This window comes from Anoplopoma fimbria, chromosome 5 (genome assembly GCF_027596085.1).
Source record: "Anoplopoma fimbria isolate UVic2021 breed Golden Eagle Sablefish chromosome 5, Afim_UVic_2022, whole genome shotgun sequence".
Taxonomy (NCBI): Eukaryota; Metazoa; Chordata; class Actinopteri; order Perciformes; family Anoplopomatidae; genus Anoplopoma; species Anoplopoma fimbria.
This window is the reverse complement of record NC_072453.1, coordinates 9712176-9739833: the sequence shown is the minus strand read 5'-3', so window position 1 is coordinate 9739833 and position 27658 is coordinate 9712176. Positions and strand designations below refer to the sequence as shown.

The 27658-nt window shown below is 43.0% G+C and overlaps 1 protein-coding gene across 1 annotated transcript; it reads left to right on the top strand.

The window, feature by feature from the left end:
* The first annotated feature begins 141 nt into the window (after positions 1-141).
* Positions 142-27658, top strand: kansl1a (KAT8 regulatory NSL complex subunit 1a). Its single transcript, XM_054598427.1, is given in 17 exon segments — positions 142-720; positions 3467-4931; positions 17132-17273; positions 17418-17501; positions 18863-18972; positions 19507-19648; positions 21493-21658; positions 22058-22213; positions 22734-22961; positions 23077-23222; positions 24373-24494; positions 24629-24686; positions 25272-25331; positions 25334-25386; positions 25481-25537; positions 25539-25731; positions 25928-27658. Coding segments are annotated over 16 exon segments (3312 nt in total). The 5' UTR covers positions 142-720; positions 3467-3534; the 3' UTR covers positions 26126-27658.

Sequence of the window (27658 nt, the reverse complement as noted above, 5' to 3'; positions counted from 1 at the left end):
TTTATGTCGTTTCTTATCTGCCCTTTGCTCTAGTGGCGACTATGAGAAATGTCTCCCGCCTACCCGCGCGCAACACACATACGCGCGCACACACACACACACACACACACACACACACACACACACACACACACACACACACAGCCCTCCTATGTTTGTCAGACTCAAATCCGAGGGAGAGGAGCTAGCCGCCATTTTCTAAGCGTCTCTCCCTAAAACGAGAGAGAGAGAGAAAAAGGGGGCTCGCGACTGGAGAGCGAGAGAAAGAGAAGAGAAAGAAGAAGAAAAAAAACCCCTCCCGGATTACATCTTCGCACGCGGAGAATCGAGTCGTTCGCGTGGAAGCGGAGAACGCATCGCGGGGGAATCGGCCTCGCGCTGCGGGAGAATCGGCCGAGGAAGGGACGGGAGTTGTCTCGCGGCCTTGTCGTCGTTTTTTTTTTTTTTTTTTTTTTTTTTTTTTTTTTTCGAACACACATCTCGAGCTTAGCTGCGCGAGCGAGCTGTGGAACGTTGAAGCCGGAACGAGACCCGAGCGCGAGCCCTCTGGACTGGGCCTTTATTTTTTTTCTCCCTTTTTTTTGTTGTTGTTGTTGTTTTGTGTGTGTGCGTGCGTGTGTGTTTCTTAATGGAGTGTGTGTGTTAGAAGGCTTTTTTCCTGATAAACCTTAAAGGGGTTTGTTGCCCAAATTCCCTCGGATAGTGCAACCTCGTCACGTGGTAGGTTCCTCCTTTTTCTTTGTTAGCGAGCTAGCCAGACTGCCAGGGGTCTACTCCCAACTTCACCCTGTGCATTAACCCACTCACCCATTCACCCGTTAACCATTTACCCCTCTATTCCTAAAACACACAGCAGCTCGTGGACAACAACAGGCCCGCGTGCATTTATCTCCCCTCTCTCTCCCATTGCACACCATGTCTCCCACTCTGATCTAACCCATTATTATGGTTTGTGATGTCACACCACATGTATTAATGCAGAATATAATGCACTTTTTAGGGGCGTTTTATTATATATATATATATATATATATATATATATATATATAATAAAAAAAAGGGAGTGTTAATGCAGAATATAATGCACTTTATGAGGGAGGAGGAGGGGGGGGGTTAAACTGTGCAAATGTGCAGCATCTGTGACTAAATGTTTGCTTTGCTTAAGGGTGTTTTTCACAAAGTTAAATGTCTTTTATTCAACATGGATATCCAGGCTGAAGCGTTTCACTGCAGCTCGGATTGTGCAGGTTGTGTTTCTTGCATCAGCAGCTTTCTGGTTCATTTGCACCGCAGTGTATGGAAAGAAGACACAGATATTCATCTTTTGGGGAGTTTTGCAGTTGCAGATTAATTCATTTTAATGTGTATTTGCTTGCACGACTCGACACTAAACACACACACAGTGTTCATCAGATCTATGGGGTTTTTCCGCGGAAGCTAGAGTGCATTCAAGATTACGAAATAACCTTATATGCAAGTGTGCTGCTTTTTTTTGGGTTTTTTAAATGTGCAAATGTGTTTGTGTAAACACCAGGAAGACATTTTGGTGACTACATTGTGGTTGGATAAGGTTTTTTTTTTTTTTTTTGTCGCATCTCCAGACAGACATCTTCCCAGAGACTCCACCATCACAATGCATGTGTATTTACAGATATGCATGAGGCGTTCAATGTCCTTGTCTATAGTGTGAACAAGTTCTGCGTGTTGTTTTTTTTGGGTTTTTTTGGGGCGGTTTTGAGGCAGATGGGTCGCATTGCATAATCTGCTTTTGGAAATACCAACATGGCGTAGTGCGCGCGGACTGGAAACTGCGGTGAAATACTGAAGCCCCCCCATTCATCTGAGCCTGCAGACCAGACGCGGGGATGCAGCTCGCTTTTATCTGCTTTCATTTGAAGGGAGGCTCCTTTTTTGGGGTTTATTTAAAGTTTAATTAGATATACTGTGTGTGGCGACCATTGAGCAAATCATCCACCTGAATCGTCGCCTTCTTGTTATGTATTTTACATATTTAATGTTGGGTTAATACCCTTTGTGATCATGTTTTTGGGGGTAAATAAGACTATGTTTAATTGACCAGGAGCAGAGTCAGGATGACATCATGTGCTTTGGACTAATGCTAAGGGCCTAAATCCACCTACTTACTGTGGAGTCCTGCTGCACACTGAATTACCAGGGCACATGTAGGGCAGTGGGGTTTGAACCATTTGCATTGGCTTTCCCTGTTTCTTCCCTCCACAAAAGCATTGAATCCCAAAGCGTATTATTTTAAAGAAGGAGCCTTGTGAGTAGATGACAATGGTGGCTTGTTCGTACATGTATGGGTGTAGTGGGAATTATTTATTGGCTTTACTGGGAAAGTAGCTCAGATGTCTGGTGTTATTCCATCTATATCATTAGCTTCTCACCCACCAAGGTCAGTGCGTACCATTCATTTTTGGGACTTTATTTAAATCTTGGATTAGGGCCTTTTTGTAGATGAACGCAGTATCTTGATTACACAATACGTTGGACAACATTATCTTTTGTGAGAACCAAGTGAAGGGTGAGGAAGGCGAGAGTGAATGTGGTCATCTGAAATGTTCCCTCTCTTCGTTTAAGGTGTTTTAATTTCTGCGATCCCTTTGCAGGATTCATTTTTAGCAACACTCCCAACCAGTGGGTCAACAAAATGTCAACCAACACCAGTTCATTTGATTAGGCCTTCAACTCGATTAGTTGGTCACATTTGCTATAGCTTTGTCTTTGAGTATATATTTAGGACTTCTAGTGGTATCAGTGTGTTTTCATTGATCATATCTGATGCCAAATATATAATATAATATAAGAAATGCCACTTTCCTTTTTTAAGCTGCTGGTTAGTAATTTTCCACTCTCTCTCTCTCGACTTACAGAACCTGTAGTGCGAGTATATCAGCTGTTTGTTTAGTTGTAGAACTCGCCGTCACGTTGCATTTCTATTAAGAAAGAATATTCCATATGGAGAAATGTATATGCAGAGAAAGAAAAGGTAGTCTGTGGTTTCTTTTTCCCATTAATTATATAACATTTGTGTTTATTGATGTCAAAGTAAGCTTTTGAGTCCACTTAAATCTGCCTTTAGGCTATACTGTTAACTAGCATTGCTTGATTGCCTTCTGAGTCATTCTGAGTGACTAATACAAATTAAACTCTTTTAGAGCAGCAGGTTTCAGTATTAAATCAATATTTAAACGTGTTCCAGGTAGTGTCTGTTTGTTTGTCTACACCGTGTGGTTGTGGGTCCATCACTGTTCAAGGCTGAGAACGTTACCTGGGAGTTGTTGATGGGAAAACATCTCCACCCAACACTCTCCCACCAACTAGGATCTGAATTTGGACTTGTGAGGTTTTCCTGTCTGCTTGAGTTCATGCGACTACTTTGTCTAACTTTATTTTTGTCTCCCCTCTGTCCGTCTTTCCTTATTTTTGTCTTCGTCCTCTCCAGGCTGTCCTCCGCTGGGGCAGTAAGCGGGTGGTGTGGAGCAGGCCGCGGTGCCCGTCCCTCTGCACTGCATGGCTGCGATGGCGCCCGCTCTCACCGACGCCCCAGCCGAAGCTCACCACATCCGCTTCAAACTGGCTGCGCCATCCTCAAGTCTCTCACCGGCCAGTGCAGAGAACAACGGTAACGCCAGCAACATCCTCATCCACAGCAGCGGCCCCGCCAAGTGCAAGGCAGCGTCCGACGATTGCCCCCTCGACTTTTGCGGCGTCGACCAGGAACAGCAGCAGCAGCAGCAGCCCCAAGGCGACTCTGTGGCTCAGGCCTCGGCCCTGGGAAAGCTCCAGCCACTGGTGGCTTATCACCTATGCTCGGATGTGACACCTGTCCCGTCAACTAAGCTGCAAGGAGTCCTCATCAAACAGTCTGTGTTGAAAAACCACAGAATACTGCCCGGCTCCCTGCTCAACGGCGGAGGAGACTTCCTGTTGAGGAAGAGGCAGGCGATCGAACTCTCTGGCGGTCAGCTCAAAAGCCTCATGAGTGGCAGCACTAACGGAGGTGACCAGCCCATGGCACCTGTTAATGGTCTGGCAAAGAAGCTAGCCACAATGTCTGGCCCTGGCTGTGTGGTGGCGGTGAATGGTGACAAGCCGTCTGCCACCACAGACTCTCAGTCCCAGAACCTGCCCTTGGATTCTGAGACCTTGACAGCTACTTTATCAGGGCATATCCCGGTGAAAGGAACCCTCAAACAGAAGCATTCCTCTGGGGTTTCTCAAAATACAGACGGTAAAAACCTTGAACTACCAGTGCTCCAGTCTAATGCTCTTTCCCCCTACACCCACGACAACCCTAACCCCGCTGAACAAGTGAATTTGGAGGAGGCCGATTCACACACGCCTACCGGTCAGCCACAGGGTTCTGATAGGGAGAGACCAGGCAGCAGTCAGCAGGGCTCCCCGTCCTGCACCCACGCACCGCAGCCTCCTCTACCCTGCACCTCCTCCTCGGACAGCCTTGACGCTCACGTTAAGGAGCGCACCCTCCTAAACAGCAGCCGCCAATCTGAGATCGAAAGCCGACTCCGGCGCCTGCGCAAACGTCTTCAGGTGGTGCAGGCCAAGCAGGTGGAGCGGCACATTCAGCAGCAGCTTGGCGGCTTCTTGGACTCGGCTCTCAACCGGCTTCTGGTCAGCAACCGCAAGTCAGAGACGGCAACGCCTACGGCCACGTGGAGGACCGGGCGCCACTCTTCCTCCAACAGCAGAGATGGCCTCGGACGCTTCCTGAAAAGCGGCTCCATGCCCTTGGAGCTGGAGAGGCTGTATCTGAGCGGCTCGGCCAACCTCCATTCTGCAGAAAGCGCCTTTGACTCCGATGTAACGGAGAGTAGCTCTGGAGGGGACTCTGACCTGGAGGAGGAGGAGCTGACCAGAGTGGACATTGAGCAGCGACATGTCAAAATGTAAGTAAATGTGTCCTTCCCCACTGAGAAATAGAGCTTATTTAGAGCTCCACACATGATTCTGCAGCACTGGAGAATTCACTACTGAGGCTCCAGTTGATTATTGAAGGCAGCAAATTATGTGAAAAAAGGCTTTTATAGTAAAGCTCCCCAATAAGATTCATTTAGAGTTGACTATATGGTTCTGCTACATTTCACCCATGCACATACAACTCCCACTACTCTAATATTTCCATGGTGCTTGGCACTCTTCAACTGTCCTGTGAAAGTCCCCATATTGCTAGGCCCTACAATATGCTACTCAGGCTTAGCAGGTGCTAATGACAATCATAACTGCCCGGTCTGCCTGGGTAGTGGTTGGGTCAAACTCCAGGGAGGGGTAGAGATACCGTTCACCCAGTGAGCATGTGCACTCGTGTGGGTGGTATCATCCCGTGGAGAAGGCACAGGCTGGATTGGACTGTAAAAAAACACTCTCTCTCTCTCTCTCTCTCTCTCTCTCTCTCTCTCGTCACACGGCGCTTCCTCCTGAGTGGGGCTGAAACTGAACGTTCTGTTTATCCGCAGAGCGAACAAACGAGCACCCACAGAGCCGACGAATGTTTTGATTTAAACCGAAACCAACGAGGAAACGTAGTCAGGGTGTTTTTGTTTTTCAGAACTTGTGGGTTTTTTTTCTGTTTTTAACTGCTGCCTGTTGTGACGTCAGGTTTGCTTCAGCGAGGGGCTTGCAAATGTATTCCAGGGGGAATTCACATAGGAGTAGTCATGTCTGTGTCATTAGTGTTGGGAAGAGGGTGGAAATACAGCAGGTGGGTCAGCAGCGTTAATGGATTTACTGACCTGTGTAGGATTGGGTAGATTATTAACAACGTAGCCGAGAAGACAGATTTTTATGATCTTTCCTGTGTTGACTTTAGACCTTTGACCTAAATATCTTCATAACCTAACAGGAAGCGCGTGAGTGTGTGTGTGTGTGTGTGTGTGTTACGTGCATGGTCCATAATTAGCAAAAATGCTTGTAATGTATTCATACTGTCTGCGTTCCATTTTAGGTCAAAGGAGGTGTTGGAGCAGTTTATGTGCAAAATGATATCACGACATTTTCAGGAAGGGTGGACAGTGAGCTTCACTTAAGAATGAGTCATTACAAACATAACAATATTTATATCATATTGATATTTCTAATTGTTTTGATGAGTCATAACTAAACTACTTCTATTCAGTTACATATAGATAATGGTTAAAGCTAGTGATAAAATGTTACTGTAATGTTATATATTACGCTATAGAAGTTCTTATGTAGGAAGCAAGGGTAAATGAAGCAATGAGGAAGTTGGTTGACTCAAAAAGGGCTTCTCATTATGTTAAAGATATTTAGGCCTTACAGCTGGGCAATGTACTTTTCCATTACATAAAGTACACAGTTGGTAATCTGTGTACACCGTCCTCTTTGATATCGGAGTTTTATGTTGTTCCTTAGTCATAAAATTACACATGGAGGCAATAAAGTATTTTTAGCTGATAACAAAATAGAATGACTATTTAAATAAAAAAGCCCTGTGAGGGACATTTGAGATTTTTAAAAAAATAAATCCATGATCAATTTATTTATCATTCACATCCACAACCTTAAATCTTAAAAGATGAAAAAAGTTTTCCTGTATTTAGGTCATGTTGTAGAATTCAATATGTTTTATTATGTAGCCAGTTGATCAATCATTTATTAATAATAAGTCAGTGATCATTGCTATTACATGGAATGTGCATTCCACTCTCAATAATATACAATATTATTTGGCTATTTGTTTGTTATGAAAGTGTTGCCTTTCTAGAGGGGAATGTGAAATTGTAGACCCTTGAAAGTTGCAGGTGCTTTCCACATTCTCATTTTGTTTATCATGGAGGATGAGATCATCTACACTCAGATACATCTATGTCATAATGACTGAAACTGGACATGGGGACATTTCTCAATAAAATACTCATTAAATTAGGAATATATTGTTTGGATGAACCCAATAGAAATCCATTTAGCTCGGACCAAGAGTAATTAGATAATTAAACCTCGTAAATGTAAATAACATACTATATAACGCAAGGTTGAAGGCTGCATCAATTATAGGCAGTAAAGGTGATCATGAACGGAGGATTGATTTATGTTTGTGTGTAGGCTTAAACCCTCCGTCATTCTTCAGCACAGATGATTGTGTCGTACATTATCAAGCACTGTTGTGCCTTTTCTTTTTCTTTCTTTTTTTTTACTCATTATGTTCATGCTCTGATGAAAAGCAACCAGCTCTGGTTGTTTGCTGAGCTCAAGTATGAATCACATCCGTGGTAGCCTAAACAGTCCATTTAGAATGACCTAAATGTAGCTGCATACATGACAAAGCACCGAGAGACACTGAGGTATTGTACTGATTTACCGGCAGGAGTGAGGCAGCTACCTCAGTACAATAGTAATCTGACTCCTGACTCCTAACACATCACAGTCATCACTGCGTTTTTCTCTAAATCTGACCGAGCTCCCTCTAATGGCCTAACATGAGCAGGAGAAATTACTGGTTACAAACACTTTTTTTTTTTCTTCCTCAGCCGCAGTTTTATCTTGTGTTTTCAGCAACATGACACATCTTGTTCCTGCTTTAACGTGAAAACCAGCCGTTGTGAAGCAGGTACAGCTTCTTGCAACATTAGTCACTGCGTTAGCAACTGCTAAGTCCTCATGCATTAAAAATACCTCTCTATATCTATGCTTTTATTGTCTGTGGATGTGTATTCCTTGGGCAATCCTTTTCCGTTTTCATATCGTCCGATCATGATTACTCAAGATTGGCGAGAGGCAAGCTGATTGCTCGGGCGACAGCGTGACTCAGCAACTGACAGAGGTTTTAAATGATTACATTCAAGCTGCCTGCGATTTATAAAGTGACATTTTTTTTGTTTTTAAAAGTTAAACAATAAGGCCAAGTGTCAGTGATTGGTGGAGTGTATCACAACATTGTGTTCGGTTAAACATGATCTTTATATTTAATATCCCAATCCAGATAATCTCCATTATTAGGGCTGTACTGAATATTATTACTATTATTATTATTATTAGTAATTAACATAAACATTGCATGCAACACTCCACCTTCTATTCCTCTCTCTCTCTGCCACTCTCTTTGTCTAAAAGTTTTTATCAGAATAAATATGCTGCTTAAATCCATATTTGTTGGTGTTCAGCCTTTCAAAAAACTACATTTTCACTGCGGTAAAATAACTGCTTGCCCTCCCGCTTGCCGTACAAAGAAGGCACGCACCTGTGTTAAATGAAGCGGCCTAGCAGCAATAAAACACCATGAATTGCATTTATATAGCCACAATAACACAATCGTATTATCGTCTAGCTTCAAATGTTAAACATAAAAGAAGATATTCCGTAGGTCTACTCTAAGAGAGCACTGAGCAGACATTGAAGTGTGCATACCAGCTGTACATTTCCTTTCATTAGCTTTGATGTCTTTGAATTCAGAAGCGTATTAGAATTTAATAGCAACAATCATGTCACTGGAAACAAATCTAAAGTGTCAGAAAGAAACCATCTTCCTGAGTGAAGTTGATAAAGAATGAAAAAGCCAGACGTCTGTCCGTATCAGTCATCCTGTCCGGTGTCCTCCTCCCTCTGCTGACGTGATCCACTGCCTGGAGGGACGGCTTTGTCTCAGCCAGCAGCTACGTTTACTAGAGATTGCAGAATTTAAAATACGTGGCAGAGTAAAAAAAACAGTCTGAATGCATAACGATAACTTTTTTCTCATCCTGAGTAGCTGAGGGTTATGTGTCGTCTGTACTTAATGATGATAATAGCATATTAACATGGAAGCTCTGTCGTCGTTAGTAGTTGTTACGCCTAAGACAACAGCTCTTCACTCCTTTCATTCCACCTTTCACAGTAAAGTCTTATGTCACAAAACCTGGAGCACTATGTACTAGAAGGAACCCAAAGTCATTCAGAGCCTTTACTGCGAGGTAACTTCACAGAATAGCTAACACTTGTTCTGAACTATTAGCCGAGCTAGCGCGGTGGATTAGAGACTGCGGACAGAGCAGATTGAAGAATAATTTCTACACGTTAATATCATGTTTGTTAATAAATGATTGGCTTTACACTTGCAAAGGTTTTAATGAACTTACTTACAGTAACTAGCGTAGTTGACATTCGTTAGCTCAAGGCCCGTTTTATTCATTTTTGAGGGATTTTTCTTATGCAAATGTGTTTCACACAGTCTTTTGCATTGTGTTTAGTGCGCATGTGCAATTAAAAGTAGGAAAATGTAGCGCAAGTAAGCAGGCATATGGAGAGAAACGGCAGTTTTTTTATTAATAGATTTCAAATTGACTTGTCACTCTTGCTGTCTGATGGAGCTCGATGGATGGAAACGCTGCTCCACTAGAAACACTTTAAAATGCACAGCAGGGTATTGATTTGTAGAGATTATCTTTCTTACTTAGCTTTATTAAATTAGTTAAAGGCACCTTCATATTGGTGTTGAAAAATATATAATGTTGTATTTGACAAAAGCCGGAGTATTACATGTTACAGGGTGGAATAGATTGTGCAAGCAAGAAACCTAAACACGACAGACAAATTGCTTTTGTCCTCCTCATTACTAAGGATGACTTTGCTAGTTTGTTAAATAATTACTCTTCCCATACCAGTTGAAAGAAATCTGCCGGACCAGGTTTACTACAGTACTTTGGCTGCATTGTTAGATGTAATAGAGATGAAGATACTGATTACTGTAATACATGAGACCACCTGGGCCTCTGGTTAGGCAGATAGCTTACATGAATATTTTGGGTTATAACACCACCACATGGAGAAGACACACAAGTGTCAGCAAGCTTTGAATATATTTGCTAATTGCTCTAGTTTGCTGATGAATTAATCCGTAACCATAATCTTCAGATGCTGACCCACATAGGAGATGTGTTAAGCAACCCAATGTCATCTTTCACTCGTAAAAATAACTGACCTGAGAGCTCTTGACAACTGGTTCAGCCATGTTTTGTAAGGGGACAATGGTTTTGTTTTTTCACCTGTTATCTGCTACACAATACAGCAAAATTACGCAATTTGAGCATAACGAACCAGACTCGGAGAGCTACGTTAATTGGGTTAGATGTTCTTGAATTAGCAGTGTTTGAATGTTTTTTTTGTATTGCCGTCACATGAACAGACATCACTTTCAGGTTTGCAAACATTTGCGAAGCGGCAGCACCTGATAATTCTCTGTACACCGAGTGAAAGCTGCCGTGGAAATTTAAACCTGCTCATCTGTAATGCCTTCCTAAGCAGCCATCTGATGCACATTGTATAATCAACCACCACACAGCAAGTAAAAAAACAGGTTCTCAGCTCCCGACCCAGCCGAGGAGAAACCTTCCCTCGCTGTGAATGCGTTTAGTCTTCCAGGAAGTAGGGTGTGTGTGTGTATGTATGTATGTGTGTATGTAAGTAACCATAATGCCACATTTTTCCAAACCTGACATTTTGTCTCCGTTACCAATTATTGGCTTACAGCACTACACCAGTCAACACTACAGACAATGTAATGTCTTCTTCAGGCAGCAGCACCTCAATTATTTAACGTCAGCCCGGGTTGGCAGCAGCGAGGAAAATAACCTATTTGGGCCGCTTGTTTGGATGCAAACGCGGCTGCTTAAGACTAATCCTGTCATCCCTGTCCATACTGTAGACGTGGTTTCCCGTATCTCAGAGGATTGGGTGGCCGGCCAACATCTGTTGTGGAGCTCACGCTGCAGGGCCTTTCTGCTCCAGCCACTGTGTCTGTCTGTGAATGTGACGTACACAATGGAGGGTGTTTGGGTGCTGCTAGCTTCAGACGCACAGTCTGCTTTTACACTAGTTGCAAAATACCAATTAATGCATTACAGTTTATGGGAAGTCTGTTGTAGACATTTTACATGAAGCACAGTTTGGTGTTCTTTTTTTTTTTTAGACAGAAATGAGTGGGAACAGTTAGTTTCTGAGGCAACAATAAAGCTCATCAGGAAATCTCTGAGCTTACATAACAGCTCATAGACGGAACCATGAAAATGTGGGGGAATTATGTTTTCTGACCAGCATTGAAATGTACCACGGATTGCAGGCTTTCTTTTGTCCGAGTCCATGTTGTTTTCGTGACCGTAAAACAGCCTGTCAGCCGCTCTGCTGCTCGTGAATTAGGGTGACTGGGTTGGCTGAGACTACAGCATGCCTTTCATGCTATGGCTCAGCATTACTCTGCAGTCTGAGTAGCTCAGCAATGTTTTTTTTCCCCCTCTTTTCATTCCTGTGTGTGCGAGTGTGTATTTATGAATGTATGTGAGTGCCTGTATGGGTTTCTGTCCAGCTTAACACATCTGGATGTGTTTAGCTCGGCCCAAGTTTCTCTATGCGAACCCACAGGCGTTACATAACCACCCCCCCACCCCCCCTTTTATGTAATGACTGCTGCAGCTCTCTCCGGCTGAATTTGCCCTCTCTAGTTTTTCCTGCCCCCCCACACCCTGTCGGCCTGCCTCGCTCAACAATCCCGGCTCCTGAGCAGTTTCTTCCTGTAAGGGATGAGTTTAACCAGCTGTCCTGTGAAACTCCAGCCATCCATCCTGGCACGTCAAAGGGGGGAAAAAAGCAGAAAAAATAATGTGTTTTTCACTCTCCCGATGCGTTATAGCGCCTGGGTGATTTTCACCTCTTTTGATATGCTTTTGAAAATCTTTGACTCTAGAGAACAAAGAAATTAAAATGACAACTACTGCTTTGATTTCCCTCGTTCTTGTTACGAAGCATGAATTATGACTGAACGGGTTGTGAAGCAGACTTGCAGAGTGGTTTTATTTTTCCTGTTAATATGGAACAGCACAATGTGAGCAGGCCTTTGTTTTGCTTTACCTCTCTCCCTCACCCTGGTCCTCTGGCAGATTTTTGTACACGGAGCTCAGGTTTCAAAATGTGACCATGGGTGTGATAAAGTCAAAGTTATGGAGTCATTCTCTGCCTTTTATAATGTTCATAAAAAAAAAAAAAAAAAGCAAGATGACTGCCTTGTGTTAGTCAGACTTGGCTGTCCTGATCAAGTGTTTCACTAATGATTGTGAGTAATATTGATTATGTTGATCCTTTTTACAAAAGTTACCTCTGAATCGATGTAGCTACACAGTGCGCCATAGCTTAAATTAAGCCAAAATTAAAATTCCAATCCAGTTTAGTCTGGCTCCCCACTAACCGCATTAAGAAAATACATCCTGCATCACAGCTTGGCTTTAATGACCTTGTGTAAACCATTTTTTTGGTAAGGTCTACAAAGAAAGTGTTTAAGGTTTTGTGAAGCGTTGAACTGTTGTTGCAGGAGGATTTGGTTTGGGAGACCCTTACCCTCTCTTTATAGCCAGCTCCTGTTTCTAATTAACATCAGCACTGAAGAGTTATGACACACCAAAGGGTGATGAAACAAGGAAAGTGGGACAACTGAAAGCTGTAATTCCAACAAGAACATAATTGTACTTTTTTTTTTTGCATAAACATGACAGTAGAGGAGACACCGGTCCAGAGATTGACATACGTTACTTCATATTTTCAGCGGTTTATAGGCTTTTTCATTCACTGCCTCCTCTGTAATCATTGATATTTATTGTGATCTGTGCTCACTGATTTTTAGTATTTGTGTGCAAGGGTATCACAGAAAACAATGATTGTCTGACATGATTCTTGTATGATTGATTTTTGCATTTGATCTTTAAATTGATTGTGTATCGATATTCCATAAATGAAGGTTGATATGACTTAAAAGGGATTTGATGGCATCGAGGGGTGTTGTTGCAGATTCTCTGCTCGCTCCTCCCTTTCCAGGAATGCGGTAACGTTAGCAACCGAGTTCAAAACCGTGGTAAAGCTTTGGTATCTGGACCTTCTTCCTGCCTGCTTCAGGAGCAACGGAAGTCAGACGGCGGCGTTCTTTGTGATCTCAGTTACTCGCCTGTCGGAGAACTACGGTGGCTTTAAGGCAACGTAGAAACTTGATAGTCTCTCTCTCTCTCTCTCTCTCTCTCTCTCTCTCTCAAGATCCAGTGTTTGGATTGTCTGTTCTGGGCTGCTGTAGAAACATGGACTCTGTGAATAGGACCAGCTCCCTATGTAGAAATGACGTGCTCATTCTCATCACTCGAACAGAAACATCCATAATGGTTTCATATTTTGAGAACTTTTGAATATTGTTGCACACCTTAGGAGGCTTCCCATTTGGTAACTGTGGAAGCAGTTTATTCTGATAAATCTGCTGCTTAATAAATACAGCGACAAACAAATACTGATGGTGCAGCAAAATGTCTTGGTAGTGGAGCGTTGGTTAATGTATTTGTGTGTCAGATCCCTTTTTTCTGAGTACCTCCTCTACACAGGAGACTTGCTTGTAAACGCTCTCCTGAACATTTACTCATAGTGCTAAGTAATGAAATGATGAGCAAAAAATGGCAGAGCAGATACTGATTTGAGAATTACATCAAGTGTACAGCATAACGTTAATCTGCTTCAGGTGTGTGTTCTTATGGAGAGGAGGTACTGCTCGGTATTAAAACACACACAAAGAAGCAGATAGATGTTGGAATTGTTGTAAAAAATGCTCTTGATTTGCCGTATAAATGGCGATAGAAATGTGATTTTTGTGCCTTCACTTCAACATGAGTAGAGCTGTGACTGAACGGCACCTAAAATTTGTTCTCTTTGCCTGAAGGAACATCCCACGTGTCTTCTCCGTTCATGGTACATTTCCAGTGGAAAGGTAGACGGGTCAGCTGGCTCAGAGGCCTGATGGGTTTTTATTTATATATATATTTTGGTGGGGACGTGTTTCCAGTGGCCGTGCTGGTTTTGGTGGGGACGGTATGGTACAGGGCTGCACTGGCACCATACAACATATGTGCTGCATCCAGAGAAGCACCACAATGGAGAATGTGCTGACGGCCACAAAACAACGCCTGTAGTGATTTGCCGCTGATGCTTTGTGTGTGGGAGTAGGGGGGGGAGGAAAATGTGTCCTGGTTGAGCTCCTAGTGCAGGGAGGTGGGGGGTTATTTCTCAATGCCGCTAACTGACCCCTCCTCCTCCTCATCCTCCTTCTCCTTCGTCACTCTGACGATTAAGGCCGCTGCACTTGTAATGGCCTCTGTGTGTTTATGTTTGACTAAACTACACGTTTAGCTCTTCCTGCTTCCTTTTCACTGTTATCTGCTCTGGTAGGATTCCAGCTGAGTGAGTTTGAGTGTTCCACCCTTCAGTTGTTCCTTTTAACTCACGTGGCATGTGTAGTCCAAGTCAGTCCATATGATCCAGCCCAAGGCCTGGAGGATCCCCTGTGCCGTACATTCTCCCCCAACCTTAATTTCCCCTTCTCTTTATCCGGTCTAAGCAGAGGTGGAACAAGTACCCAGATCTGTTCAATGTATGACTTGTAAAAGAGTATTTCCACACTGTGGCATTGCTTTTGTTACTTTGAAGGTACAATGAGTAATCAATGTATAAACTCATGAAAATATTCCCTATCAATCATCACTGAGACTAGAAGTGTCAGGTGGTGTCTGTTCCTGCAGATTTTCCGAGCTGGTTATGAAATGAGAGTGAATCTGGGGGTTGGCTTTGGCCCGCTGAGGAGCAGCGTAACCCTCGTTGAGCCAGGGGGGGAGGGGCCAACTTTGAATGTGTTTACAAACCGCAACAGACAAATCCTACTCATTGTGCCTTTTAAAGTAAAAGCACATAATGATTCACCCTCAAAATATACTGTAAGTAACAATTTAAGAGTACTTAATTTGAAGAATAGCTCATGTATACTATTGGATTATAATTATTGATACACTCATGTGTACATAACTTACATACTGCAGCAGATAAATGCAGGGCCGATCTTTACTTTTTTAATATATATTTTATTACTTGATCTTCTGCTGGGTAGTTTGTGTATTGCACCCAGCGGATTTATAAAAGCCGTATTATTTGTTGATTATATTTTGTATTATTTATCGGACTCTATTGACTAACTAGTAACTAAAGTTATTCAATAAATGTACAATATTTGCTTCTGAATTGTAGCAGAGTAGTATTATAAATGAGCAGAACATGGAAGTACCTCACAGCTGTACTCCGCTACTTTCCACCTCTTGGTCTCGGTGTCTCTCTTTTTTGTAGTCGGCCTTACTCGAGTTTGTAAGCAGGTCAATGCATGCTGGGACATCTTCTCTGTCAGAGAGAGTTTGAATCTCCTTGAGATCATTTTTCTAGTTCACCCTGAAGGGCGTTCCACCTGGCCCAGCCTCTCTGTTTGGTAGATCAGCTGTCCTCCCACCTCTGGGTGAATCATGGCACACGCGCTCAGGACTAAATCTGTGCAGAAGCACTTTGAACCACCACCAGTGTTGTTTTAAGATGAGTCTCCACGGGGGACTCACGGATGCAAATGAATTGCCAGAGCATTGATCTGATGCACCAGCCATGGGGCGTGTTCGGGAGCGACGCAGTGTAATTGAGAACATTCGCCACCACAACCACCACCACCACCACCTCCACCCAGTGTGTAGGAGCAGTGCATGTTTGTTTATCCGTGCAGAACAGGATTGAGTCTGAATAGCAACAAGAAGTGTTGTGAGCAGGTACCACTGCAGCTGTATTTGCTGTTGGTGTCCTTGATGCCGTGTTGCAGTGAACGAGCCGTAGATCGCCGAGTAAAAGCAGGAAATCAAGACATCTTTCACTATCTGATGTCTGCGCCAAAGCCTCCAATATCTCAGCTTCCGCTCGGCTCCACAATAAGACAGGAAGCTCGCTTGGATTATTGGTTATCCCCAGTGTCTGCCGCACTGTTCCCTGACCCATCCCCCCCCACACAGCACCCCGTGGCCTGTAGATTGCTTCTAAAGCCCGTCTGTTCCTCTCCAGGCTGCCAGAGCTTTCCCACTCCTTGTTGTCCCTGTTTTAACTCCCCCATCTCCCTCCCTCCCCCGTCACTTCTCCACTTCTACCACTTCTCAGTGGTAGCGTTTTTTGCTCGACTTCCTCCATCCTGGTGGAGCTCTGAAAATTGAAAACAGAGACGGGTGTGGGGAGGAGAAAGCGCAGAGGAGTGCAAGGTCTATCTTTGTCTGCCATCTGAGTCATTTTTTTTTTTTTTTTTCATTGTTCAGAGCTGCAGCCTGTATTTTGATGAAACAGCGCCCTCTGTGGTCGCTGCTGCACCGTGCAAGAGCAGACATTTTCCTCTCATGTCTGCCTTTGAAATGCCCATTCTGTGTGTCATACTGGTAAAATGGAGTACTCTGCTCCCAGCTGGCATCCACTGTTTGCCACAGAGTAAATCAGTGCCATGAAGATTCCTCGTGTTTTTTTTTCTTTTCATATTTCACCCTCACTTGTGATGCAATCCCCTCGTCTTGTTGTTCTTTTTGATGAGAAGGATTTTCCAGGGAGCCTGCAGTTGCCATTGCTGGGAGCTTTGTGTAATGCTGATTCACTGACCTCTGCAGTCTGACGGGAGAAATGCTCGGAGACTTGCCAGATAATGAGCTTTAAAATAATCAGTTTGAGTGTTTTATTCATATAAATATATATTCAATGTTTTATGTTTGATGGGGAGATTCATGACGGCACAGACCTTCACTGTACCTTCCTGTACGCAACTTACCACTCAGTTCTATTTGGGAAAACAAATTTACTTCAGCTGACTGGAATTGTGGCTGCAACCAACGTTTCATTTTCGTTATCATTTAATCTGATTTATTTTCTCTAAAATGTCAGACGAAAGGGGAAAATGTCCAAGCTGACGTCTTCAAATGTTTTGTTTTATTCAAACAGTCCAAAACCTCAAAATAATCAGTTTACAATGATGTATAACAGAGATAAGCAGAGTATCTTCATATTTAAGGCTGGGAAAAAAAGGGAGGAACTTTGCTTTAAAAAAATGACTAAATCGTTTATTAAATGAGTTGTTTTTCTTACAATCGGTGAATCTACTAATCGTTGCACCTCTATCTAAAATATATAAATCATGACATTTATGGTTTTTATGGTGGATGGGCTTCTTCCTGCAACCAATAATGAATTTCATCCGTTCACCTTTTTAAAAACAAACAAGCGCTCACATCCCCTTTTTGACCCGCAGATGGAAGCGAGCAGAGAGCCGCTACACCGTGGAGAGAGCGGCCATCATCAGCCACTGGAACTGGCTCCAGGCCCACATCTCAGACCTGGAGTACCGCATCCGACAGCAGACCGACATCTACAGACAGATCCGCGCCAGCAAGGTCAGTCTCTCGCTCTCGTGTCAGATATGTCTGTTTGTGTCGGTTAAACACCAGAATGTAATTTAGTTTTGATGTGCAGAAAAAAACACAGCTTTTTTCTTAATCCCTGTTATGAAGTGTAACACTCGGGTCTTGTTTCTTCAGGGCTCAGTGGAGCTGGGTGGTGTCTCCCCCGGCGGAGTAGCTGCAGGTGGGACAGAAGTGAAGACGGAGCCTGTGAACACTCAGGTAGGTGTGAGGGAGTGGAGGTTAACGGAGTCTGTGTTTCTGTTTAACTCTGCTTTGTCCATGTTCTGTCTCTTGGGGCTAAACCAAATTAATTTGTGACAGCTTGTCAATTAAGATTAATTCCCACTACAAAGTTCTCTTATTGAGTATTCAGCTTTTCGTGCTACTTCCTGGTCAGTAAGTCTCATCCAGATCTCATGTTTTTTTTTGTCATCATTGAGGCAGGAATGACTGAATTTGCTTGTCTTTTTTTTATTGGGTGATGCATTGTGGTAATTGCAATTCCATGAGGAGGAAGGAAGCTCTTGTTTTAAAGAACTAGCAGTTCATGTTAATGTATAATTTATTACATAAAGAGTGAAGAATGAGCCTCAAATAACATAATAAATAACTGTCATTTCTTGCAACAAAGGCTCAGCAAACACAAAGCTTCAAACGTCCTCATTAAAAACACATTCAAATGCCTTTTGAATAACATCAACACCACTGACGTGTGAAAAATATTAATACTACTGATAGAAATCAGTTATGAATATGTAAATGTTCTCAGCAAATATTTGATTAAACCAGCATTCATTCAGCACCTAAACAGTGTGAGCGTTGGATGTTACGTCGGTAGGTAAATGTTCTGTGCAGGTTTATTCATAGAAATCTTAATCAATGAAGCGTTCAACATGTTCCGGTCAATCAAAGCTTCTGCTGGAAATGAAATGTGAAATGTTCACAGGAAATTGTTTCTTTTTATCTGTCCCTCAGGTCTAAAAATGAATCAGATGCTTTTTGTTTTGTGTAATAAGCTTCAACATTAACAACATTCATATTCAAATAATTGCCAAATAGTGTATTTCAGGATGAGCCTGTTCCTCTTTTATGTTTGAACGGTTTATATAAATGTTCATTGATTTAGTTCGACTGCAGGTGTGGCCTCTAATCCCATTGGACGACTGTGTTTTCAATTCAACCTTCTTATATAGTATGATTTAGGCACGTTATTGATTTTAAACTATAATCATCTGCTTTAACAGCAAATGAGGAGCTGTCAAGTGTGAAATAAATGAAATGAGAGCTTCAAATTATGAGAAGAGGCCCCAAGTTTGACTGAAACCATGAAATATTGTTCATCTAAGAGAGAGCGGTTGAGGAGAAGGAGCTCCCAGCCATGCGTCTTGATGACACTGCAGAAAATGTTTTTTTTTACGTTTCGGGAGAGCCGAGCCCTTTCTCACAAATCTGGACTGAATAATTCACGACCGCAGGAGCGGGGATGATTCTTTCATGTAGCTTCCTTAAAATATCCTGGGTTGCTGTGCCAGTTAACACGAGGTGTAGTCTCACTGGCTTTGTCTTATCTGTCGATGCAGGATGTTGGTTCAGAACGGCTGGAGCACACAGGCCCCGCCCACATCCCCAGCACAGAGCCTGGCCCGTGGAAAGGTCAAAACACGCAGCCCGTTAACGGCGTCCTCAGCAGGTACAGCTGATAAAAAAACAGCAGCTCGTTTTTGGTTTCTCTGCTCTCCGGGAAAAAACACTTATTACAGAAATGTGATGAATAAATCGTTTCACTAGTTTTTTTAAAAATAAAAAATACTACATATTTACTATTTTTGTTTTTATATGATGTTAAGCTGAATTTCTTTTAAGCATTTTGATAAAGCAGTTGGAAATATAACACTGTTATTCGATATTTAATAGACAAACTGATTAATCCCAGAAATGTTTGGCAGACTAGTCGATGAAAATAATCATAAATTGCAGGCCTAGCGTTAAGATTTCACCCGTAAATATTTGAATATCAGTTCACTCATTAACTAGATGAGTGTCAAACTCATCATTACTTATAGTGACGCTGTTCAGAAAGACCAAAATATAGATTCATTCTGATGTGTTTAATTAACTTGGTTGTCACTTGAGACAAAATGTGTTTCTGTGTCATCTTGAAGGTCAAACTTCAGTGACCTCATTTTTTTTTTTTTTCCTTCTTGGTTTGTCTTCCCGGTGACAGGATGGCAGAGAGTGCAGACACCAAGCACCAGCAGCCGTCGGCCTACGACAGCACGTGCGTGGCCGCGCGCACGCGACCGCTCGTCAGCTGCCGACGACGGCGGCTCATTCAGCCCAACACTGTGCCCAACCTCAACGGCAAGGTGAGCGCCGCCCTCGTGCACAGAGCCCGCAGAGCCATGGCCTGTAAATCGTGCAAGGCTGTCACGCTTTAAAGGAGCTGAGCGGAGGACGTGTTTGCAGAAATGAGTTTGATTCTTGAAGGGCTGTGGAGATGTTGAATGTTTTGGTTGCAGAGAGATATGAAGGGGATTTTATTTTTTTTATTCCTGTGTGTTTCAGGCTGCTCTCACTGATTAGTTTCTTGGTTTGTAACCTAATGAGCTGAGTAAACAGCAGACGGCTGACTTATTCATGAAAAACTGGGACAAACAACAAAGAGGGGAAATAACCCTCGTGACGACTCACAAGTTTTAGCTGCAGAAAATAGAAACATGGGCCGATTGTTCGAGCTTCTTTCCCCCCCACGACACTGTGGCTCAGGGGTCTGTGGGAGAGAAGGATTGAAACACAATGCAGTGAGATCTCTCAGAGCTACAGAACAGTCAGAAGTGCTATACCCACTCCGTTCTTCATCTGTTACGCTGTTTATTAATAGTTTCAGGAAAAGGAAGCCTGTACTGTTTCTGCCATTCAGTACCAAGTACAAGGCTGAACATTTTACACTTGCCTGGGGCAAATGAGCTCAAGATGAATGCCTCGTGCAATTCTTTGATTCAGCAAGTGAAGAATAAATGTGTAATCTTTATCCATTTTATTCCATGTTGAAACATTTTCTATTGCTAAGAAAGAGAGAGAACTGGTGTCTCTTTGTGCTCAGCCGTAAATCAAAACGTGTCGGGTGCTCAAAAAAACAAAAACAGGACAAACAGGAAGTCAAGGGAGGTGTGTCAAAACCTAAGAACAACGAGGGAGGAAATATTTAAAAGTCTTTATTAGAGTGTCTAAATCGTTAAAAGAGCCGACATGTTTCCAACACTGCAGGTCTTCGGCTTCTGCTTTTAACAAACAAACAAAAGAGGTGTGGCCAAACTTTTTATAGCATAAACAACCACTGGCATGCATAACATGACCCGGATTATTACATGACACTGGAAATAAATAACGATATATATATTTTTTTATACCTCATAAATGGAAGACATGTAACCATAGGTTTATTTAATAGAAACATAAGTAAAAACAGAGAATCTCATACAAAGAAAAAATATTACAAAAAACATTTTAAGTCTTCCTTCTAGTTATATTTTATTTTACTCATTTAATGGTCGGTCTCCGAAGAACTAGTGAGCCGTCTTACAGCGACCTGTTCGTTCAGCGAGCCAACCCAGCAGCACTAAACGGCCAGCAACAGCAGAAAGAGGCAGCGCTGTTAGAGCAGCATATTTTCACAGCTACCTCATGTGAATCGAGGGGTTTATTTTGAGCAAATCAGAGTTGATGATTGTTGGAAAAGTGGAAATATTAACCAAGACCATTTTGATGAGTTCTATTTGATTTATGTCTAGTTGAATGAAGTATATATTTCTGGTGATCAGTGGGTAAAATAGTGCTTTTTGTCAACGCAGTCTGGTGGCTTTGAGGAGAGCATAATAATTGTATGTCGATAAATTATATCATTGGATGATTGTCCAAATCCCTGTTGGGACTACTTTTTTTCTTTTTCCGACAAGTTAGTTTGGCTAACCCTGCTAGAAGAACTGATATTATAACCATTGTAAAAAAATAAATTAAAAAAATGCAGGTTCTCTGTCATGAACCCAATAGCTTGAAAGAGGGAAATGTTTTCTTTGGTGACTCACTTCATTGCTGTGGTACGATGAGAACATGTAATGTGTACTTTCATAGGTTTTATTATTGTAGAAGTTGAATTAGGAACATTCACAGTTAAGCTTCACGCGTTTTTTTTGTGTGTCCTCTCCCACAGGCCCAGAGAAGCAGCTGTGTCCAGTGTAACTGCCGGGTCAACCCCAGCTGTGTGATGTGCGGTGGCTGGCCCACCCCCAGAGAGGACCCTCAGTACGAGCAGCCCACCCTGGAGCGCCTGTCAAGACTGGATCTTGGCGTCCACCCCATCCTCTCCTTCCCCGACGGTCAGTTCCCCCCGCTGAAAGGAGTTTACGCAGACGTTTCCTACTTTACGTCCCACAGGGGAAGACAAACAAGGAGCGGCCGTAGAGAGACTCCTCGACAGGAAGTTATGAGAAAAGATTGTATAAAATCACTGAAAATCTGGTGTCACATTCCCCCCCCGAATACGTGTTGTTTTCTCCGTGCCAGGCTCCTTTTTAACATTTATATTCAACAATATTGTCTTCCCTTCACACAAATCACTTAATAGTGATAGTAATTATGAAGGAATGTGTCTTGTTTTGTCCCCAAATGCATTACGGCGATACATCCTTGGCATGAGATCACATAGTAGATTGGCACACTTGGAAAATCTAAGTGTTTCAAGACGTAACCCCCTCTTTTGTTTACCTCCTCCTCAGACGTTTGTATAGGCCTCCGTCTGCAGCAGGTGATGAAGAGCCAGTGGCAGGCCAAGTCTCTGGAGAGGAGCAAACCACTGAAGAAGCTCTCCCTCAAACACAAGCTGTCCTCGTCCAAAGAGAAGCACAAGTTCACCAACTCACTTATGGCAGTCAGTAAGTACAAACGCTGAGAGTTTTACCAGACACAGAGATACTTAGGAAGTCCTCAGATGTTCCTCAAGTGTCCCAAAGAAGAAGAACCCAAAATGTTCTATTTAAAATCATCGTATGCCTAAACGGAGACAAAATAAGCCGATAAATTCTCAAAAATCGGCTCATTATGACGAAATCTTTTTCACATTAACAGAGTTTATTAAAGGTCGTTTTTATTTCAGTCCAGCTGTTTTTATTTCACAATTCTCCCAGTAACACAATGCCAGAGGGCAGTGATGTGATTTTAACCCACAGCTCCAGTAGCAGTAACCTTTGTTCTTACTGGTCTATCGTAGCTTTCATTGGTTTTTATTTTAGTTACACACATTTCACACCCAGTGAGCTGACTCTCATGAGTTTGGGGGCTTGAAGACATCCAATGAATGTCCTTTTAAATACTTTAACTCAACACGTTTGCTCATAAAATCTTGCATCAACTCCCCGTCTAATGTTGATGTGTGACTGGTTGCTGGCGTTGCAGGACTGGGCCACTATAAGAACCGTGCTGAGAAGCCGAGGACGGTGGACAGCAGTGTGGGCGGCGGCGGCGGCAGCAGCAGCAGCAGCGCTGCTCTGAACACGGCGAGGCTCGAGGGCCAAACCGTGTGCAAGACGGAGCGGCTGCAGGGCCTCTCAACTCCTTTAGGGCCCTACGACAAGAACTACAGCCGCAAGAGATTAAGAGAGCACTCGCTGGACAGGACCGACAGTGAGTGTTTTATCGGTAGCAGATAGTAACAGTTCAAGATCTCGTGAAAAAGGTTTGTCATGGCTCACAGAGACCGATCATCCACCTAAAAACCTGTCTGTCTCCCGTCCTCCAGCCTCCCCTAAACTTTTCATGGACTCGAGCAGCCCCTGTCCAACGCTGGCCAACATGCACCCGTCCCTCCACAGCCCCCTCACACGCCAGCTGTCCACGTCTTCAGAGAACTCCACGCCGCTGGGCCAGAGCATCCAGAACACACCTGTAAGGAAAAACACACCGGACCACCTCTCTCTTTCTGTCGGCTTGTTTCTTTTTTTGATAATGAACGGGGACTTCATTTGTCTCAAAACAACAAAACTCTTAACTAATATTGTGTTACAGGAAAAAAAAAAAAAAACTTTTTTATGTGGATGTCCAATCAGTGTTGATGGTAAATATTTATGACCCAGTAAATTGAGTTTGTCGGTGCCTACATGTACCAGGATGCATTGCGCGCACGTTTCTGGCGCCCAGATGGTGTCCGCCTCTTTTCACAGCATTCTGTCAGCTGGAATAAATACTTCTGAATGTCCGGTGCAGTTAAGCCGCTGCACAATGTAACATCGTCCATAACATCCTCTGTACTCGTGTTCTGGGAAGCCAGTTTCAAGCAAAGAGAACAAGGAAGTTCTGTTTTTCTGCAGAAAAGTCTGTAGTTCTTCCTGCCTCTAACTACGTCACTGAGTCAGTTTGGCACAGAAGAGGAATTTATTGCTTCACTCGAAGACATTAACCTTCAACACACAACTTAAAAGACACTAAAACATGAGATAAAATGTAACACTTGACTTTCATATTGTAACAGTGAAGAAAAATCTAACTTTTAAATACTGTTACAATTTAGAATACATGCTTAGTAAATAAATAAAGCCTAATGACATAAAAACAATGTTGACGTGCTAGTGAGTGGGTAGGCAGGACAGACGAAACTGAAACTACATTTTCTTTTTTGTTGCCGTTACTTTAGAAGAAAAAGTGTCAGGAAACAAAAACACTTTGAAGGCAGCGAGTAATTCAACAGTCAGCATTATTTGTGAAACGACAACATGGGAACCTGTCTGACATGATGTCTAGTACGATTAGAGGTGGGGGGGGCGTCTGGACAAAAAAGGTGTTCTGAAATTAACCACAGATTTTTTTTGCGAGAAGGCAAATTTTTAAATATCAAATTTCTAGCATTCCCAAATGTTCTGAAGTGAATTTTCCAGGTTAAGAAGTAGAAACGTTGACATTTTATTATGAAATCTCCGTCTCAATTCAACTACATTGACTGATAAACGACAGGTATGGGGGATAATGATTTCATTGATGAAACCCCGTATCCTGAGACCCAGAATTCTCATTTGATCTCCTTTTTGTCCCCCCCATGCAGCAGCCCATCAAGAGGAGACGAGGTGAAAGCTCCTTCGACATCAACAACATCGTGATCCCCATGTCTGTGGCCGCCACCACCCGAGTGGAGAAGCTGCAGTACAAAGAGATCCTCACACCAAGGTATGTTTGTCCTGTTTATTCTGACACAGAAAAACCCCGTCTGGTTTGCTTCCTTCTCCATTTATTTCCTCCTTTAGTGATTTATTGTGTCTGTTGGTTTGCTGTTCTCACATTTATTCTCCTGTTTTGTTTAGATGGCGATCCGTGGACATCTTCTGTCAGTCAATAACTGAGGAGGAAGATGAGCGGGAGGTGAGCGTTGACTCCTTTTTGTCCCTGCTGATATGAATTACTCACATTACTCTCTTTCAAATGTCCTCTGAGGTATAAGCACATGCTCACTATTTAATACACTATGTAAACAACTAAAATACACAATCACTTTAATATATAAACTTAATTATACTGTATGGCAGAGAGTGAACAGTGACACCTGGTGGTCAAATCTGAAACACTTTCAAGGTTAAATTTCTGTAAGCAGAACACATGATCAGATAGATGAATTATCTGCAGTCATTTTTAATTAGAAAGGATATTATAAGGTGATTTTTCTTTTTTATTATTATTATTATTAATAATTTAAAAAATTCTCCTACGTTAATAACTTAAGTATTTTTCTACCTGGACCCTATTTTTTTTCTATGATTTTGTATCTAAGTGAGTAATAGGGATAATCATTATTATTATTTTTTTAAATTGGTCCAGTATTGATTACTAGGAACCTTCCAATTTCTAGACGAAGGCTGGAGGTCCTGAGCAGTGATGTGAAGTCATGAAAGATGTGTTGATAAATGAGACGAGTTTCAGAGGTCCTGACGGTGCTTTGTGTGTCTGTAGGTGGAGGACCTGACAGACGCGGCCTTCACTCAGCTCCACCAGCCCCACGAGGACCAGGAGCGCGTTCCCGCTGGACCTGGATGGCCCTGGCCCCCGCTAAGAGGAGGGGCAGCAGGTAGCTACCGTCACCACGGCAACCGCAGTGACGTTCTGCTCTCCGTTTGTTGACCCTTAATGTGACCTGTCGTCTGTCTTCTCGTCCCCATCAGGTCGTACAAGTCTGTGGATGGTCGCACCACGCCGCTGCTGTGCGGGACCAACCCCCCACCCCTCAGCCGGCCTCCCCGACCCGGGCAACTGCCCCATGCTCCACGACTACAGCCACGTGCCGTCGCCCATGAGCCCGGCCAGCCCCGACACGGCGTCCAACCCCCACACGCCCTGCTCCAGGGACTCCCACCGGCTGCTGTCCAGCGAGGACACGCGCTGCTCCACGCCGGACTTCACCTTTGAGGAGAGAGTACGTACTCGGACCGCTAGAGTTCAGCTCAATGTGGAGGAAACATTATGTTCAGAAATCAGAATTGGTTGACACTTTGGGGATGTTTTCTCATGTTGCAGACTGTTTGTGAACGTTAACATTTTATTACAAACTCAAACGTTTTTCAGTCGCGCGTTGAGGCTCTTTCTAACGGGGCGTCTTGTGTTTTTTTCAGACGGTAGCACCGTGGGAACGCCGCTGCTTCCCGATGCCGGCGGACCCGGAGCCGGAGCCAGAGAGAGACCCCAACATGAGGCCCAGAATGCGCAGCATCTCAGGTTGCCGAGCAACGGCCTACGGGCGGCTGGACTCTGACGACATGGATCTGCCGTGTGACGAAGACAAACACAAGGCCTCCACCGCCCACCGATGAATGACTGACAGGCTGAGGTCTCTCCCCCTCCTCCCCCTCACCCTCACCCCCTCCACCCACAGCTCCTCTCTGGCATTAACAAGCAGAACCTCAAAGCGGAATAAAAATATTAAATGGGTTCCTGTTGTTTGATATTCAAACATCAGTCTAATACTTTTCACAGTTTTTAGTGAACATTATGGAGATAGAAGCCTTTCCCTACACTTGTTTTGTCACAGGAAAAAAAAAGGATAAATGTAAAAAAAAAAAAAAGTATAAAACAACACGTTACAAAAACTGTTTTCTGTAGTAGGCTAAACAATGTACATGGGGGGCTTAGTGGTGTTTCATACGTCGCGTGTACACTCGTAGCGCACTATGTAGCGGACTCCTCAAAATATGGCCAAAGGGTGTTTTCTATTGACTAGTTTGCTTGTAATTCCCATGTACATTTTTAGTGGAGTGACAAATTACAAAACAAGAAAAAATACCCCCTTCTTCTTCCTCTTCCTCCTCCTCCTCATCCGAATAAACAGGTACATTTGAGATGTGGTTCCTTCTTCTCCCTCTAGAGGTCGCCTGAAATCACCAGAGCACTTCTCCAACTGCCAAGTCTAGTTTTGTTGGTTTGCTTTTTCTTTCTTTGTTTTTCATTCCTGACATGTTTTCTTTGTGTCTGTAACACATTCTCTGTGTGTGTGTTTTATTTTTTAAATAGTAAAAATCATTCCTTTACGGTCTCTCTTTTCAGAGAGCGTCCACAGCTCCGTCTCGCCCCGCTGTCTCTTCTCACTTAGTTCAGTTTTTTTGTTTCTATTAAAGAGGGTGGTGGCATAGAGAGGGCTGGGGTCGTCTTTTGAGCACTTGCCCTACAGTAAAGCGCTGCTGCATGCTGCAAAAACATGCTAATATTAGTCTTATCACGACGGCACACACTGAGATTTCCACTTATTAAAAAAAAAAAGGAAACAAAATGGCGGGGGAGGATTGAACCATCTGCTAGTTTCTCTGTCAGCGTACAGTCTTGCTGTATTAAGTTAAATTGTGGAAAAAATAAAAAAAAAACATAAAATAGAACCCCCCCCCACTTCCACTTCTCTCTGGTTCTCTTGCAAACATTTCAAATGTAGCAGCTCTCAGCTAGAAGCCCCCCCGAGCTCAGGTTTTTCAAATTAAGGGAATATTTTCTGCTGTTTGAATAGTTTTCACTCTGATCAGATCCAGACTGCTCTGTTTCAAGATGGATGTTTTATTTTTCTTTGTCATAATCACACTCTTCTTGCCCCCTCCCCCCTTCGTCCTCCCTTCTCCCCCCCACCTTAAGTAACTAATTGCTATGCAAAAAAAATACTGGTTGTTTTCATTTTACACCTCTGTTTTATGCCACAGCCATTCAATCACTGTTTTCTTTTTTCTTTTTCGTAGTTTAAAGCAAGATGTCAATGTACCTGTTCGATTGTTGCAGCAGTTAACCTAATCAAAAAGCAGATTTGTTTTTGTTTTTTCTTTTCTTTTTTGTAAATAGTACCATTAAAACATTTATGTTTAACTTGG